This window comes from Pundamilia nyererei, unplaced genomic scaffold (genome assembly GCF_000239375.1).
Source record: "Pundamilia nyererei isolate P.nyererei 1_Seehausen unplaced genomic scaffold, PunNye1.0 scaffold00023, whole genome shotgun sequence".
NCBI lineage: Eukaryota > Metazoa > Chordata > Actinopteri > Cichliformes > Cichlidae > Pundamilia > Pundamilia nyererei.
The window spans coordinates 2,586,204-2,605,238 of NW_005187424.1; the positions used below are offsets into that span (position 1 = coordinate 2,586,204).

Consider the following 19,035-nt stretch of genomic DNA (forward strand, 5'->3'; position numbering starts at 1 on the left):
ATAGCTCCTCTGCTCTCCATTTTTAATTGCGGTGTTCCTCAAGGCTCTACATTTGGTCCACTTTTATTACCTTTACCAAAAAGTTAATGATTTTGGTAGTGTTTGCTGCTGATAGCTCGAAAAACTTTGAATAAATTCTGATAATACTTTGTTGGGGGGTGTAGACTGGGGTCATGTTAACATAACATTAAAATATGGTTTACATTAGCCAAGCCCTTCAAGGTCAACTTTAGGGCAGCAATGATTCATTGAGTACGTTGAATAATTCAGTGATAAAAATCTGACACAAATTCTTTGCTTTGAAGCTTCATTTAATACATGGCTCTGTACCGCAACAATCTCGTAATGTAAATGCAAATGTGTCACCTACATTTGCGACTAAGACAGACCTGCAATAGAAACATATTCAGAAGCAGAGTGTGAAGTTGAATGTTGATAACTTGTGTCAGCTGTTATGCAGATGACACAACTACATCCTTGATCATTTACCTGCCTAAGTGATGTTAAATGCAGTGTTTCCCAAAAAAAATTCTAAATTCTGTTCCCTTTGCCAACAGTTTGCTTGGTTCAATGGCCACAAATACCAAGCAGCCTTCCCACAAGCAAGACTTGAAGCTAGCCAATTAGGCAATAAACTCACCAGGAATGTGTTTACTGATGTCATGAAGCAAGAGTCTATTTTCCCATAGATTTCTATACAACTCAAAGTGTTCCTGAAACTTAATGAGTTGCCCTCTGTTTGTTGAAATAATGCAACAACCTGCAACAATGCTGAAAAACAGGCCAGCCAATTTCATTACTTACACCTGCTTTTCCTACTCTGATCTGTCCCAAAGATTCCCAAGAAAAGAGTCTTATGTGTTGACTCACAGGCCAGTTAACAGTGTAACTGTACACAGAGTGGCTGTGTGAATAACACATTAATTATATGGCCAAGCACATACCTCAGGTTCAGAGCTTTACTTTATATTAAATACAAGCTTTTCCTGTTGTGGTAGTGAAAACTATTTTAGGAGATTAAAGCCCCCTCTAGCTGAAGTCACGGACATGTTCCTGCACACAAGGCTGGTAAAGTGCACTTCTGAATACCCCCACTTTGGGGGTTTCAAAGGTGTTTCCATATGGTGTTAACTAAAATGTAAAAGCTGCATTGTTTCCACTCAACCTGATTGTTGTAGATAGTCTTATTTATGCAACAGCTTGCTCTCAAAGCATTCTTATAGTGAATAAGGGGACAGCACTGATTCAGCAATGAATAATAAAACACATGAACTTACTGTACCTTGCATAAAATGACAGTTGCTCATCAGCTGGTTTGTGACTTATGTTTCAATGTCAGTTCAGAGTCAAACTAACCTATTGAAGACACATTAACCTGCACTTTTACTATGTCACATTTAGACATAGCATAGTGCAACTTAGTGCTGACAATGCCTGATAGAATTATTCGAAGTCTTAAAAAACTGCAGAAACTGAATTATCCCCACTATGACCTATGAAATTAAATTTTTTTGTAGATGCATGTTATAAATATGCTTTCATAAATGTGTTTGACATCTTACAAAATACAGAGACCTGATTAAAACCAAAAGTAAACTGCAGTCAGACTCTCCGGCAGGCTGTCTACATTATGATGCTGACACCGGGCAACTCAACTCTCAAGCAAGTTTAATTCCTGCAGTTACTGCTGCATCATGGAAGATTCTGTCCACACATACTTTTAGCGCCGCAGACATAGTTGTCAAACATTAAGAGATTTCGCCGTACAACCAGATGAGGTTTCAGGCAAACCGCAAGAGAGGCCCTGGTCTGGCAGCAGAAGATTAACTGTAACTTGATGGAGAACAAGGGGAACCCAAAGGGACAGAGTCAGCCAACGATCCAACACCAGTCAGAGAGGAGAGAGAAAGCACAAAGGGTGGTACATTGGTGCCGGGGCAGTTAACAAGTCAAGGCTGCAGGCAATGAAATACTGAATGCATGTGGCATGAGGACACAAGGGCTCAATTTGGGAAATGGTGGGGGCATAATTTTGGCAGGGAGACTACAGTCCTTTCTTTGAAAATTTAGGAAATTCTCGTTACATTTCCTGCAATTATACACGGCACAGTCACTCCATATAAAATTAAATCTGGAAAAAGTCCCTGACCCCTCAAAATCAGCAAATATTTTTTGGACATTAAGTTTAGGATATTAAATTTACACACAGAAACTTTTACCATGATATTAATGTGTGAATGCCTCAACCCGCTGGCAAAGGTTCGAATCCTACGTGTGACGGTTTCCACACATCTTCCCGCTTGCCTCCGCTCTGCTTTCTTGACACTCTTCAGTGTACCCTTTCATATACAGCCATCTTCAGCAAGCACTTCCGCTTCTACACCTGTTTCAGCAGATAATTCTGCTTTTTCAGTTGTTTTCAGCAGATTCCAATATGAGGCATTCACACTGCATTTTCACAGGAAATGCAACTTTTTCTAGTTATTATTATTCTAGTTGCTCTGACCTTTGCTGGTTAACTAGTCCCCCAGTTTTCAGCCGATTTTCAAACTTTAAACTGTTCTGCTCTTTCTGCTGAAGCGTGCTGTATCTTTTGGTGCTCATAACTTCTATACTTTTTCAGATATTAAGCTTTTTATGCGATTTTTTGGCCCATTTTGCTGAATGGGACAACATTATCAGTGTGATCACCAGTTTAGCTTGCTGAGCTGAGCCATGTTTTAGCTCAGTGAGATGGAGCAACCGTTCTTAGAGCAGACAGGCCGGGTTCTGCTGATTCACCTCTTTTCAGGACAATTTTCAGGTTCTTTGTCTGTTTTTTGCTGAACATTCAGCATTTTCACCTATTTTCAGCACAATTTAGCTTCTTCTGTTTGAGACCATAACTGGTTTGGCTCAGTGGAATGAGCAGCCGCCGTGAGATCCGGTGGCAATGGTTCGAATCCTACATGTGACAGTTGCCGCACATCTTCCCTGCTTGCATGTAATCTGCTTTCTTAACACTGCTTAGTGTACCCTTTCAAATAGAGCCATTTTCAGCAAAGAGTTCAGCTTCTACACAGTGTTTTTTCAACAGGTTCTCCTTCTTCTGCTGTTTTCAGATTACACTACAAGGCATTCACACTGCATTTTCGCAGGAAATGCAACTTTTTCTAGTGAATATTTGAATTCATGTGTTACAAAGCCTCCAAGTACATCAAGGTTAAAAATTACAATTTTTTTTTTTTTAATTTACATTACTACTTCACCCTTTCGGAGCCCCTGTAGATTCAAAGTACAGGAGACATTCACATAGTGATGTAGAAGAACAGCCCTGACGACTTCATGTGACTATCTCCTGTACTTGAAGACTTAAGGGCTCAAAAACTATGGAAAAAGAAAACTAAATGGGTATTTTCCCCATCAAATCCTATTTAACTTCCTTAAATATCTCAAGGGTATTGTAATTTTTTTTGTTTTTAAATCTGCTAATCCCTGGTGATGCGGTAAATACACGTAACCTCACAAAAAAAACAAAAAAACAACACTTGTTCAATAACTAATCAAACAACAGTGCCGGTCATTCTCAAACAAATGATTTAACACCACATCCCAAAAGTCCCTGCTATAAATTAGGCCCATACACAGGGAGGTTTACCAGCACACGGTCCTGTTAAAAAAGCTGGATGCAGCTGGAGGTACTTCCCAAAAGATTCCCCAACAGAAACAACATAATTCTGCTGATGCCACTATAAGATGACTCGTTTATCGAAAGGAAGACGTCAGTTAGCAGGAGCTGCAACACGAGATTACTCCCTCCACGGGGACATTACATACAAACACTTCTACCCCTTCATTAGCCTGTGCACATGGTAAATGGCTGGTTTCAAAGTGCACGTTCAACACTTCTAAAGCAAACCCTCCATTAACAACTTAGGACCGATTCACAGGCTGGCTTCACCTTGTCACTAAGATTTTAAACATTCAGACAGTGTTAGACCAACATAACACTGATGGCTTGCACCAACAGCAGCACAGTCATGAGATGACAACCAGCACTTCCGATTATTCTGCTGATGTTCTAATGCCACAGTACATTTAATCCTAATCAGCAACATCATAACAATCATGAGACACAACCTTATAAACTGACCAACCACAACAACAACAACAACGACGACCAATTATATCACAACATATCAGAAACATGTAAAGGTTACTTTGACCCGTACATGTACAGTACTGATGCCTCATCAGTGACACTGGCAGTCAACTAATAAATTCACGAGGACAATTTAAATAAATATTCAAGAAATAACTTGCAAATTTACCAAATAGAACAAAATAATTAGACAAAAAAATCTTTAAAAGAAAGTCTTAAATTAAGACAAAACTTGCCAATTTACAAGAACATAAGTGATAAACTTAAAATATTTTTAAACTCCTATATTTCCTAGATAAACGGATAAATTCATTAGACAAATATGCAAAAGTACGACATAAAAAAAAAAAAGAAAAGTAAAAGAAAACGTCTGATTCACGAGGGAATTTTTTGGGGGGAAAAAAACCCAAAAAATTTAAAAAAAAAAAAAAAAATTCACTAGAAAAACTGAAACATTTACCCCCACAAACTAATTGACGAATCAAATGGACAAAAACTGGCAAAATTTAGGATTAAAAGTGCAATTTCAAAAGACAAAAACAGTGAAATATACGGGAAAGGGGGCAATCTTTCAAGAACAAATGTTATTTTATGAAAAACGAACACAATTAGAAGAGAAAACTCACAAATTTGCCAGATAAAAAGTAAGAATTTATGAGAATTTTTTTACTTTTACAAATACAGAGGAAACACTAGAATCACAGCTGTAAATCATTGATATAATGTACCTGCACAATTAGCTGTAACAGTTCGGTGGAGTTCGTCCAAGTTTTAAAGCTAAATTTACAGATGTGAGGGGCACACAAACACATGAAGTGGACAGACAAGTGGACAGATTGCAAAGTTTGAACACAGCTGGATTACTATGTAGGCCTCCTTACCCAGGAGCTTCTTCACCTCCTCCACACTCATGTAGATGTTGACTCCGGGGTTGTTGTTGTTGACGCCTACGGGGCTGCCCGGGCTGGCCAGGCAGCCGGCCCCTTCCAGCAGCAGCAGGAAGAAGAAGCCCCCCAGCCTCCAGAGCACCGAGTGCGGCCACACTCGGGACTCGGACGGGCTGCCGGAGCCGCGGATCAACCCCAGCATAACGACGGTGGTTGTCTGGCTCGCTGTTGTTCTCGCTGTTCCCAGAGAATTTCTTTCTCATCCGTATCTGAAATTAATCCCGGGAGGCAACATTACGAGTTACTTCAAGCCCCGACACTCTTACTCACTATCGTGTTTTTAGGGGTTTTTTTGTCCTTTCGTGGTAGCTGGAGCGGGCTAAGTTAGCCGGAGCGGGCTAACTTTCAGTCAGGCTGTGCTAACCGTCCGCGGTCCGACTCGCAGTTGATTGTTTGACTGTTCAGGAGATTTACGAGCAACGTAAAATACACACCGGATATCTCCACATTGAGACGCTTTGATTTCTGTGGGTAGAAGCGAAAGAAGAGTAAAAAGTGCCCTAAGCAGCAAACTAGCTAATACATCCAGCTTTCCCCCTCCATGGTCTCTGCTCCCGACGCTTTTTCCTCTCAGTTTTCACTCCGGGCAGGAAGGGGGGCAACGGGGGCGCGCAGCGCTCTGGCTTCTGCTGCCTTCACGTGCCGTCGGAAATATTACAGCCAGCGGACAATAAGGAAACAACAAGTTAATGTCATTTATTTATTTATATTATTATAATTTCTACATTAAAAGATACGCATGCCTCAAATAAAGATATAAAGAATGCATAAAGTGGAAAAAAGACCGACTTTATCTAGATGGCATGTTAGACTTTAAAAAAAGGTTATTTTTTGTTGGGTTGGTGATTTAGGTTGGAAATTTACAAAAAAAAACCCCAGTTAAATTTAAAAGAAAAGGATTGCAAATTACAAAAAACGCATAAGAAAAAGCTATAATGACAAAAGCTAAAAAAAAAAAAAAGTATGGCAAAAGGTTCCAGATTGATATAAATTATTTAAATTTATAAGAAAAATGGAAATTTTATGAGACAAAATGCAATATTTATGAAAAGTCAAACTGAAAAGGAAAAAGTTCAAATCGTGTGATTAAAAAACCCCCAGACATATTTTTTTTTTTAAAATTAAATAAATTGTGAGGGAAATATTTACAAGACAAATTTTAAATTCTTTTATTAAAAAATGGCAGTTTAAAAATAAATCTACTAGGAAATAAAAGGGAAATAAAAGAAAAAAGGAACAAAAATATTAAAAACGGATATATTTAGGAGAAAAACTGAAAAAAATAATTGTTTAATAAAGGAATGACATTATCTTTTAGGTTTAAGTTCACAAAGAAATTCACATATTTGATCTCATGAGATCAATGATTATGATTAAACATTATCAGAGCACCAACAACACCTCTTTCCAGTCATATAACCCAACACAAGATAGCTCATTTTCACTGAAACAAGGTTTCCTAGATTAGCAACACTGGTCTCTGAATCCAGCAGATGTGAAAGGGAGAAACAACTTTGTTGTTTACATGTTCTGTATAACAGTTCATAGATATACTGATGAAACAACTTAAGGTCGTCAAGAAGTTTTTCAAAATCCTTAAAGGATCTGGATGGCACAGCTTCTCCGTTTTAAGTGGAAGCTTTCTTTGAAATTTCTTGCTTCACTGTCTGTTCAGCTTTGGACTTTTGGCATGGAGGGCATGTCCTTTACTTGAGAACATCCAGTTGTTGTGACACTCACTGCAGTGTCCTTATCAGCTGTTCCACTGTAATATAAACAATACCCCAGTGGCTCTGGTGTGAGGCTTTTCTTTAAGGCAGTAAACAAGTGGGTCTAATATGGCAAATTAATATTTCATCTGCCTCCAGCTGGTTTGAATTCTGGTAAATATGATTCATATTATTTTCTCATCGATCAGTGGCCCTTCGTCATCTTTTTTTTCTTCTTTATTTAGTTTACATTTGCCTTTAATTTGACCCCTGTCTGTATATAGCCTGAGGCTTAGAAGAGTCACTTTGGCAGAGCTAGAGACTCATGACTACAGGGCGTTAGGCAGACAAATTACAGCAGCGAGGAAGCTTTTGTTATGTGGTGATGTTCTGATAGAGCAGTCTCCTTTCTGACTGGGGTGATTGATTAACAAAACCCAAGGCATGCCCATGCTCTGTTTTCTTTCATGAAGTATGTTCCAAATTGGCCTAATTTAATGATTAAAGCTAAAGTTTGGATTTGGAGTCTTTAATTTTGCATCTCCGCCCACTTTTGCATGCTTCAGCAACTCAATAAACCAGACACACACAGGAACAAAGAGAAGAGCAGTGACGTTCAGTAGTAAACTTTTAAAAAAAATGTCTCCATTAACAGAGTAAACAAAGTTATGAGCCTATTCTGCTTTTCCTTATTTTCTGTCAAACTTATACTGTAACACAGGTGGATGCTCATATTAAAAGTAGCCAGGGAGTGAGGTTGGGAGCCCAAAACTCAAGCTTCAGATTGCAGAGTTAGTGAACCAAAAACTGCAGTTGCTCAGATTCTTAAAGGCTGGCTCCAAAAGTGAGTCAGTTTCCGCAGATTCTCATGTTAAAATAGCCAATTTCAGCTATATAAACAATACTTTTACAGCCTGGTAAAGATTTTGAGCTCTGTAGTTAATTTCCTCCTTTATAACAAGCGGATAATTACTGGTCGGTCTCTTAGGCTTCACCTTTACCAAGCAGTGTCATTAAACTGTAGCACTTAACCGTGTTTGAGCTGTTGGTGTATTTTGTAGCAGTTTTAATGCATTCATCTGGCTTGCTGTAAAGTGCACACCGTCTGTGTTTAAAGAGTGAAATTCCACGATATTTATTTGGATGTTGGTTTGGCATTAATCAGAAAATATCTCCATTTCTGTGAGCCGCTATACAATTTATAAATGCCACTTTATTAGCACCACACAAAAGTACTAATAAACTAAGTTGTCAGTGTTAGCTGATAGCTTAGCAATCTCTAAATATGGTAATTTATAGCTCAAAAAAGCACAAAACAAACAGATGAACACAAATATAGTCATGCCTACAAATCGGAGTCTTCAAAATATAGATGCCAAGGTGGTCACATCTATCTTTTGCACATAGCCTATGGACATTTTTTTTCCTACTCTGGCTTTGCATGATGCCTATCAGTGAAACAGGATGTCCCTAATATGGTCATCTGTGGCACACAACTCCACCTACTTGCTATTCAAACCATTTATGAGGGGCAACACATTAAAAGACATGAGCCAAACCAGCTTGTTTCAGACAGAGGGCGAACTGAGGCACTGCACCAAGACCCAGTTTAAGATAAGGATTATTGTGAGCCATGAACTAATGCTAAATTGTGCTAAGCTACTGTAATAGATTCCAAAAACAGTATAATGGAGCTAAAAATGAGTACAACCGCTCTCCTTTAATCTGTTAATAAAATACTTTTAGTATAGTTTTTGATGCTGTCAAAACACGATAGATTCAACACAGTGTGACAAATGATGGCAAGAACTGCAACACACACACAACAGGAATCATTTAAACATTTTTATTATTAAAATATTCACCTACAAAATGGCCTATAAACACTATTTACAGATTAGTGAGCAGCGACGCCTGCTGAGACACAGAGGAACATATTCTACACAGAAAACGCTGTGCATCATTGTCAGAGGACGAGATCAGTTTAAGGGTGAAAGTACACATTTCCTGCTGTCTTCGTAAGGAGATGATGGGACTGATGTAAGGAAAAGACTCTGCTTTTACTTCCCTGAGGGACAAACCTGCAGCTGAATCACAAACGTAAACCTCTCCGAATGTGTCAGCATTGGACGTTGAAATGAGGTATATAAGGTCTCTGATGCAGTGCAGTTGACTGCCTAGGATTCATATTTGCATACCATATGTGGTTGTATGAAACTCAGTCAGCAAACACTGCAAATGATACGTGATGCGGGACGTTTTTCATCTGACTGATCGTGCTACCGCGAGCTACAAAGGCAACTCTCGGGATGCAGCCTCATATTCAGATGGTTGATGGTTTGTTTGTGAAATGTTACAGTGGGCTCTGACAGGGTTTTTCAGCACAAAAAATGACCATAATCAGTTACTTCAAGTAGATTATAAACACCAAAATTGAAGTAAGGAGGTTTTTCACATGACAGTGATGACAGTCCTTTCATCAGGCTCCAAGTGCTCTAGAGAGAGAGAGAGAAAAGAAAAGTCTCATTTTGAGGGTAAGTGCTGAAAATCTTGTGATCCTCTACAATAGCAGTTCATAAAAAGGGCTGAAAAAAAATCACAAACCTTTATTGTTGTGTGTTTGTTCTTCTGGCTGTTAAGACAGTTAAAGTTAGTCTGTGAACAGCATTGCATTTGTTTATCGTCTTACAAATATTGCGCAGACAGATTGTTTAACTCACTCTGACTCTTCTTGGAAGGCGTCAGTTCACAAATCTCTCGATAACACACATCCTGCTGCACTTTATATGTCCTTTTATACCTACGAAAGAGAATGCAGGCACTTTTATTGGATCCATTAGGCCACACTTAAACATTTAATTCAAGCCCAGATTGGCAGACGTATGTTTGATGTGACTTACAGGTAATGGCACACACCACCCTCCCAGACGGGCACGCTCTTGGTTTCAGAGTACAGGCGGGTACACGGGTGTGGCACTCGCTGGCACGCTGCAAAAACAGAGGTTAAAGTTAAACAACATGAGGTCTGAGTGCTTTATCACCAAAGGAAAAGTCTGCGGGATGGTTTAGGAGCAGAGCTTCTCTGCGGCTGATGGATGGCTTTAGGAAAGGAATGTTTAAACAATCTGACGCTGGATGTTTGGGTGCAGAGTCAGCGGGGAGGTGGGGTATGTGGACTGTGTCCTCACACACACATTCATCAGCATGTACATATAAGTGAAATAAAATATTCTTCTACTCTGTCTTTGGAGGAGGAGGTGCATGACTTGATTGTAATAAGGTTTATTCCCTTTTTGAGACATACTGTTCAGTCAGCGTTAGTCATTTCCAAATGCTTCGAATAAAGGCATGTGCATATTCTACTACAAACAGTTATACTGTGAAATAACCACAACATTCATACCTTTTACAACCAACAATCATTAATATATAATAATAAATAATATTATTACAGTTGATTTGTATAGCACATTTTTAAAACCAGTGCTAAAAAAGAAACACAGAACTGAAGAACAAAGTAGGAGGAAATTATAATTAAAAAATTACAAATAATTTAAAATAAGTCATTCAAGTTTCAAGTGGACTGTCAAAATTAGAATAAGATACGACGTGATTCCAAATTGTAATGAATAACCTTGAATTAAGATAGAATCTAATTAAGCTACTTGTTTAAACCAAGAATCAATGTGGAAAAAAATGATGGGCCAGTCCATTTTTGCTGAAATTTCATTGCAGCACAGTATCAGACCACCTAAAGAGCAGCATCTGAGACCTTACACACTATGCTGAGATGCATAGTGTGCAAAAGTCACCAACTCTCTGCTAACTCAAAAACTACTGGGCTACAACCTCTGGCATGAACATCAGCACAAAAACTGTATGCTGGGAGCTTCATGGTATGGGGTTTTTACGGCTCCTGTAGCTTTAACGTGCTGGTGACTCAGTATTTTTGTTCATATAGGGTAGTTTTAAAGCATGCCTTCAGTTGAAAACTGCAAAACAAATGACAATGTGTTCAAAATATTCTGCGTTGGGTTCACTGATTCATTTCTACAACGTCTCTCCTGATTATCTCCAGCTTTGCCTCTGCAATCTAATTTCTACACTTCTCTAAACGTGGCTACATTTCTCTGTGAGCATATCATCCATGCATGATTCATGATGCGATTTAAAGTAGCTTAGTTATCCTTAAATTTATTGTGTAGCCTGTAAAAGTGGCCCAGCAAATAGGTTCATCAATCACATAAGACTGACTCTTGAAGTGACTTGAGCCAAATGCTGTAAAAGTTGGTTGCCTGTCCAGTTCATATGCTCTGACACTGTCTATCTATCTCTGTGTTGGCCCTGTGATGAACTGCGAACCAGGTCAGCATGCATGGATATCCCCTCCTTATGTGTCTCCACAAATCTAACAGCAACAATCAGGTTAAGGGTGAGTGAGGGTGGTTATCAACTCAATAAATTAATCAAGACTTTCCCAATCTATCAGTGAATGCATACAAAAGGAAAGAGGCAGGGTTGACAGCATCAAATCACTCACAAACATGGACAGGTTGACTGATGGCAGAGTAACTCATTTTATCCTGACTGTTAGGGTAAGTGAATCCAGACAGAAGGATATTGAACCTCCTTCATGAAGCTGGTTGCACTCAGTAGCCTGAGTTTTGCTGGTACTAAAACACTTAAAGTTGCCTTGTCCTTTAATTTGTCAGCCATCGTGTATTAAATCCATTAAAACTAATTTCTGACTCTTGTGAACTACTTACAATTTGCAAAGTAGTTTCTAAGTGTAAACATTTTAAATGAAACTCTAAACGAGTACGATTTTTCTGTCACAGGAAAGATTCGAACTTAAACCAAGATGCCTACAGTGTGTAGAAGTGCAGATCTCTCCTGAACATCCATAAGAAACACTGAGTTATAAATTTGACAGTAGCTCCCAAAAGAATGTGAGGAAGGTGGCTCAGTGCACACAGGCCAGTGCTGTGCGAATCGAGTGATGGTGTATTTGTGTTGTTTATCGTGCCTCTGACCTGTAAGAGCCATTCATAAATGTCAGAGGGGTCAATTCGCAGTGGATTGTGGCTCCTGCTTTTAAGATAATGATATGATATGATAGCAGTGAGCTATACATAGCTCACTGCTCTCACGTTGACATTTCATGACAGCATGCAAATCTAACATAAATGAGTCGATGTTCACAACCTGAGAGGCTGCACTGATAGAGTGGCATTATTTATACTGTGAGGTAGAGGAGGGTTTGTATCGATCCAAGCATGCGTTGCTGAAAGACACGGTGGGATGTGAGCATTCGCACATGCTCATGGTCCCCAGAGGATGAACCTAACAACCCTTCACTGAACTGTCACCTACCTCTCCATCAAAGATATTCATGGTTGCCCGAGCATGTATTCCACTGATCCCTAAACATCGTCTCTAGCACCACAAATAGACTGTATTGAAAAGATGGATGCTGCCACTGTGACATCACCTGGTTTCTGCACCCTGCATTGTGAAACTTTATTGTTAGCTATTCGACTACTACCGTGTTGTTTTTTGGAAGACTGAAGTCACGTTATTATTTGGCGGAGAGGGTGGACTACTAACTATAAGTTGTTTTTTTACTTAATTATTAATTATTGTCAATTATTCTCAGAGTGGGCGGCGCTACTGGGTGCATATTGTACGTCAGGTCTCTACTGAAATGGGGTATAGTCCAGTGCAGATTTGACTCTTTGGTTGTTAAGATTTCATTTTTGCATCATCATCTTTCTACAGTTAGGTTTATAGTTTAATGGTATAATCTGAGAAAATATAAGTCTGTGCCACAGCTAGTGTAGTCTCATGCTTGCTGAGTGAAATTCTAGGAATTTGTTAGTAGTAGTTGGTGTGATCCACCTCCACTTATGAATGTAGCTTCATACATTCATTGAAGATAACTTTGCACCCTCTCATTCAAATATGGCCACTTCTGACTCCAAAAAACGAACATGGCAGCAGTAACTATTAACACTGAGGCTTTCAAAACCAGCTGTGATGTCAGGGTGGCTACATCCATCTTTTATATACAGGCTTTAGTTCTTTTACAGGATTTGCCAAAAAGCAGCTGACTCATCCCACCCTGAACGTGTAGAGAAGTTGAACATAAACTTACACAGTTCACACTGCCTGCCCTTGAACCCGTCTGCGCAGTCGCAGATGAAGGTGTCGCCTCCGTTCACACACGTACCTCCGTTCTGGCAGGGCAGACTGCGGCAGTCCTGGGGCGACTCTATGAGACAACAGCTGCCATTAACATCCTCAGCTCAGGTTTCAGGCTCACTCTTCCACATTATCCACAGCTGATAGCATGTGTTGATAGCCTCCAGCTCTACCCCCACACAACACAACATGAGTGTCATGTGTAGAAGAGGCTTATCGCTGGGATGAGCTTACATGAGAGGATGTGTAAAAAACACCTACCAAGCTTTGTTCTTAAAGCTTCTTCTCGGATCTCCAGCGCAAGGCTGATTTTGTTTGTTGTTTCTTCCATCTTCTCTAACCTAACTGGTGGCTCAGGTTCTGTAAGGTAAAGCATTTCCTGTTAGAATCATCACAAAAAAACAACTTAAAAGTCGGAAAGGTGAAATTTAAGTGTTGCAGTAACTGAGATTTTGAGGAGGTTTCTACGTACCAGTCCCTTAGCTTGAAACAACCACTGATTTAACAGAATGGTTAAAATGTATTACAGCATCATGGGTGCATGTGCAGAGGATTAAAACTGCTAAACTTGTAAATAAAAAAGACTGAAATAATAATATTAATAATAATTGCTGCCATTTATCCCATTCATTGTTATTCATTATTTTATTATTCTATTATTCTATATATTATTAATTATATTATAATTTGGAGTTTGTTTTTTACCAGTTTTTATCAGTTTTTCGAGTTGATTGTCTATTGCTAAAAAAATATTTCCACTCTTTTCTTAGGGTTTATGGCATCGCCTTGTTGTTGTTTTTTAAGTTATATGTATTTATTCCTTTTTTAAAATTAATTTGACTTGTGTCAAATTAATAAATAAATAATACATTAATTAATAAATTAATTAATAAATCACTTTCGCAATCCCATTGTTTTTCTCTTTTTAAAAAAAAAAAATCTGTTATTACTGTGTCTTAATTATCATAATAATTCATTTGCTGACATCTGTCTATTGATATAGGTACTGATTTTCAAATTTAATTTTGGTTGGGGGTTTTTTCAACAACTAAAATGCCCATAAAACTAAAAAATTGACAGAAAGAACTGCGTTCTTACTAATGTAGAATGAATCCATTAAAATACACAGCAGCACTTACTGAGAAAAAATCTGAATAGCCTGGACAACTCCCCTAGCAACGGGGGGAGTTTTTCAGGTGACTCAGGAATAAAAATTTAAAATACTCCAAAATATTTCATTGATTTTTGTTCCTGGTTTATGGCTAAGTGTTCATATTATCCAAATATTTTAAAATATAGGGTGACACTCACATAGTTGCTTATACTTACTAGTTCGATGCCGGATGGGTTTTCGAGGCAGGTGAGTGAACTTTGCTGTTATCTTTCCCCTCCTGTCAATGAGTTCTGTGTATCTGCAGCACAGATTAACAAAATGCTATCTGGTTAGCATTAACTGTTGATCTACTGTTATATATTTAAAGCAGTTATAATAGTAACTGACATGCTACATGTACCTGGGTAGTTCCTCTGAGTTTTCTTCTTCTGCTGTGCCTGCCATGTCCTGAGGCTGAGATGGGGTATCTTGTCTTGTCCCTGCTGGTCTTTCTCTCCTTCCCGGTCTGACCGGCATTGGCACTACATGGAAAGAAAAAAAAAAATTTTCAGGATTCGGGAAATTCAGATTTCAAATTTGAAAGGAAAAAAACAAATCCAGGTGATTGCACACAGCTCACAGGTAGTGAAGGCAAGGTGCTGAGGCACGCTGTGGATCTGCTCCGGCCCCGTGTTTCTGACCGACGTGAGGGCAACGTAGTAGTGCTGCCCTGGGGTCAGCTCACGGAGGGTGTACGATCCCACTCTCCCGTTGGGCAAGAAGCGACTCCTGGTATTCAACCCTCGGGTCACGTTGACCACAAAGCCGTCTGAGACGTGTCTCGGGTGGCGGCTCCAGGTGATCAAGGCTGAGTTTGGGGTCACGTGTGAGAGGGAGAGGTTCTGTGGGGGAAGAGGCCCTGAGGGTAACACATCCAGAGGGTCAAATGATTGTATTAAATGGATTAAAATAATCTCTTTCCTTGGCTGAGTTTCCTCAAATGATTAGGTAGCTTTTTTGCTCTGGCCTGTACAAGGCCTTGTCTGGAGAAAGTTTTGGAGACTATAGAAATGTCTCAAATATCATAAAATGTATATAAAATATGATCAATGACATTATACTTGTGGTTAGGCTTCAAACCTTTTTGATAAAACTTAGAGCTAGAGCGGGATCAGTTATTCTACTATAGACTTCTCGTGATGCACTGGGCACTTATCCACTCTCCTTTTTTCAATTTCCATTTTATTATGCATTTCCTTAATTTTTTCCTTTTTCTTCCTGTTTTTTTACCTTTTTTGCTGCACGCACCTGCTTTTTTCTCTTTCCTCTCACCCCAATAGTAGTTGTCTATTCCTCCTGCAGCCAGTGTGTTTTTGAAGGTCTCTTCCTTTTACAGGGCAGCTCTTCCTTCCTGTCTAAATATGGCGCACAGGGGACCATCAGATAATGTAGCGTCATCTTCAGTACTTCCAGGCTTTTCCTGGCTCAAAATAGTAATTTGGGGGGGGGGGACTGTTGATGAGTGGTCTGCCCATCAGTGAGTCTGTGTTACCTGAGTCACCTACTTTAGTGTCCACCAGGTGGGGTGACAACAGCAACCCATTAGCCTTTTACAGCTGATGCGTAAGAATGGTGAAAGATCGTTTTGGGTTTCTTTTTCTGTTTTCTCATAGTTGCGGAAATAAATACAAATAACAACATAAAGTTGTTGTATATGCTCTTGTATTCGCTGCTGAGTGATGTAACCTACTTGTCCAGAATGACAGAGGTCCTGGTGAGTGGCTCATGGAGGGAAACTCATCTGGTCTGATTCCACTCTGAGTCAACACATCCACAGTGTACATCTGACCCGGCTGTAATGAGCTGTGAAAGGTTCACAAAGAGTCTGCATCAGTCATACCTCAACTTATCTGTTTCATGGTACCCTGTTAAAAGCTTAGTAAATTTGATGAAATGGCTCCCACTAGTGGCTGAAAGGGATATTACACCAAAACATTTAAAGCGGACCTCGGCAGCAACATTTGGTAGACACAAATGACCCGGCAGCATATAAAAATAAAAGCTTGGTTTAAAGTGCTGCACCTGACCTGAAGGTGTACTCAGTAGTGCTCGTGTTGAGAACAGCAGTGCGACCCTCCCTCCCATCTGAAGGCAACAAGGACACGTGCACCCTGCTGACGGCTGCATGGCGGGCAGCCTGAACCAGCCACTGCAGCCACACCTGAGAGGAGGACACGTTGACCACCTGCAACTGCTCCGCCGGCTGGGGCCCTGCAGGGAAACATTCAAAGACAAAGAAATGCTTTCCGGTTCCAGGTGAACTACTTTTACTACTTTATTACCCACAAAAAAGTCATAAACATTGCTGGGCTCAACCTTTCATAATGATTAACAGCTCCTTATTCAATGGTTTTCTTCACCTGCTTTTGAACTCACTGCGTTCCCACCTCTTTTAAAGAAAGCTCACCTTCATCGACATTCTAAACATTTCTATGACCAATTCGGATTTTTATAAAAAGGTTTAAAAACAGTTCAATCCATTTTTTTAATGTGTCAAAATGACATCTTTGACCATCTAACACATGCTCATGGTACAGTATTATTCTGGTCTGTGATTTTTTCCCCCTGTAGGTGGTTGCTAGGCAACATTATAATGTCATCATATCTGATGTAGATGAGAGACATCATATTTTATTATTTAAATATTTTAGTCAGTTACTGTTACTGTCTTACATCATACATCATTTCCTAAGGGATTAATAAAGTATTCTGATTCATCAAAGGTCTATAATCTATCTGTGTGCCTTAGTTGGTTGCTCAGCTTCTGAGATTATACTAAGACTACAGAGCATTAAAGAGCATGCTCACTGGTGCGTATTAGTGCTGTGGCAGGTTGGCTTGTGTCACTGCTGTTGGTTTTCAGCTTGATGGAGAAGGTGGAGATGTTGTACAGCAGGCCGGGCATCAGGCCTCGCATCACGTGGGTGGACTTCTGCCTGTCTAGGTAGTCTGTTTTGGAGTTGCTCTGACCCAGGGGAGCATAGGTGACGGCAAACATGCTGATCAGGTTGTTTGAGGGCTCCGGCTCATCCCAGCGCAGCTCCACCTCGCTTTCCTCCACACGCAGCACGTGAAGGCCGGGCGGGGGCAGCAGGTCTGGGGACAGTGGCAACTTTACATATCTAATCCAAATGTTAAGTGTGCTCTGAGTGTTGAGCGTGCTGAGTGGTGAGGCTGTCGACTGACCTTTCTCGCAGTCTTTGCCCGTGAGTCCCACTTTACACATGCAGTTGTAGTTTCCTCTCCTGTCGCTCCAGCAGCGGCCACGGTTCCCACAAGGTTTCAACACACACGGGTCCTCCACTGGTGGGCGACAAAGACAAACTAATGCAGCAACAGGATTCACCCGGGAACAGTGAGCAACCTTTGAAGTGTGCAAGCCCCTCTCAGTCTTGTTTATCAATAACCATCAATCAACCAAGCTATTTAGCAACCACAATAACTGAGTGCAGTTATCCATTTATCTATTATATCTTATTCATAAATATTTTTCTAATGGCTCTACTTGTTTTTAGCATATTTACACTGTTTTGGTTATCTATGACAGATTTTTATGTGCTCCAGTTCGCATATAATAGATCCCAAAAAATGCATGACAGTGTGTGTGAGGCAAATGAAGCATTATAAGTATGCAGGAGTAAATCAAAGATGGATGTAGTGTCCGGATCTGCAAAGCGAAGCCAAAAGAGGGGCCTTAAACCTGCTTTCTTTTCCAAGTCCAGCAGAGGGCAGCAAAAAGACTTCTAGTTGTATAGAAGTCAATGGGAATTTATCTGTGACTACAGAAAACACTCTACCGAACACCTTAAAGGCTTAGATAATAGTTTCAAGGCATGTTGAATAAGGTGCGAGGAAGCAACCTCACACCCTTTTTATATGTACAATAAACTTCTTCTGTACTTAACTTTAGCTAAACTCAGTAAACTCAGGGTTATTAAAAACTGGATATCATACATAACATCACATAACATCAGCACAACATACTTACACATCTGGCACTGATCCCCAAAGAAGCCGTCTTTACACATGCAAAGATAGTTTCTTCTGTAACCCCGACACACGCCTCCATTCAGACAGGGGTTGGACTCGCACATGTCCTGCTCTGCACACAGACATTTTACAGTGTGGCAGAATTTATTAACATCCTTATGATTCAAAGAAAACACTCCATGCATTCAGCTATCTTCACAACAATTTACCATTGGAGAGAAAAAGCCTTTTACAGGGTAAAGAGGCTTTTTGGATGATGTTATAATCAGCTGGTTTCAACAACATCAACCAGAAGTCACTTATGAAAATAAAAATGTATTAGTAGGTAGGAGCCCGGCCGATCCTCACACGTTCCTCTGTTAATGCACGGCTCCGACAGGCACTCGTTTATGTCTTAAGGCGATAAAGATGCACACATAAGTAAACACGTGCCTGTGTACAGGTGGTCCAAGTGAACGTATTTGTAAGTGTAAGCTTTCGATTGATCCTTACCTATCTGGCAGTGGTTTCCGCTGAAGCCACTGGCGCACACACACTGGTAGGATCCGATCTTATTTCGACACGTGCCTCCGTTAAGACAAGGCTGGGATAAGCACTCGTTGATCTCTGTGACAATGCAGAAATGAACAAATTAGTATGAATAAAGATAACAAGGTCATTCAATCTCAATTCAGCTGATCTTTAGAACATTTTCTGCTCAATCATCTCCAATTTGCAGGAAATTTTTATGGTTCGCACATGAAGTTCACACATATATGATGACTGAGTGAAATTTTAGCCTCAGATTTCAAATACACTTTTTTGAAAAATAGTCCATCGACCCAATTTCGGGCCTTTTTCTCGCAGTACTTTTATATAATCTGAATTAGCTGAATTTCACAATAATGTAAAAAA

General features: G+C 39.8%; 2 protein-coding genes across 3 annotated transcripts in view; both read right to left on the bottom strand.

The window, feature by feature from the left end:
* ryk (receptor like tyrosine kinase) overlaps positions 1-5,722 on the bottom strand; it is a 48,182-nt gene extending 42,460 nt beyond the window's left edge. For both annotated transcript variants that reach the window (XM_005727183.1, XM_005727182.1), the window contains exon 1: positions 5,023-5,722. In XM_005727183.1, coding sequence (XP_005727240.1) covers positions 5,023-5,230 — 208 coding nt within the window. In that variant the 5' untranslated portion in view covers positions 5,231-5,722. The remainder of the gene's footprint in view (positions 1-5,022) is intronic.
* A 2,907-nt stretch (positions 5,723-8,629) lies between these two features.
* Positions 8,630-19,035, bottom strand: part of sned1 (sushi, nidogen and EGF-like domains 1) — a 31,359-nt gene continuing 20,953 nt past the window's right edge. Inside the window, exons 16-30 of the mRNA XM_005727184.1 lie at positions 18,634-18,747; positions 18,140-18,253; positions 17,338-17,454; positions 16,960-17,247; positions 16,179-16,362; positions 15,842-15,954; positions 14,732-15,010; positions 14,513-14,633; positions 14,328-14,410; positions 13,260-13,358; positions 12,952-13,068; positions 9,698-9,785; positions 9,518-9,597; positions 9,402-9,429; positions 8,630-9,292 (exon numbers count right to left, since the gene is read on the bottom strand). Coding sequence (XP_005727241.1) covers positions 9,404-9,429; positions 9,518-9,597; positions 9,698-9,785; positions 12,952-13,068; positions 13,260-13,358; positions 14,328-14,410; positions 14,513-14,633; positions 14,732-15,010; positions 15,842-15,954; positions 16,179-16,362; positions 16,960-17,247; positions 17,338-17,454; positions 18,140-18,253; positions 18,634-18,747 — 1,823 coding nt within the window. The 3' untranslated portion in view covers positions 8,630-9,292; positions 9,402-9,403. The remainder of the gene's footprint in view (positions 9,293-9,401; positions 9,430-9,517; positions 9,598-9,697; positions 9,786-12,951; positions 13,069-13,259; positions 13,359-14,327; positions 14,411-14,512; positions 14,634-14,731; positions 15,011-15,841; positions 15,955-16,178; positions 16,363-16,959; positions 17,248-17,337; positions 17,455-18,139; positions 18,254-18,633; positions 18,748-19,035) is intronic.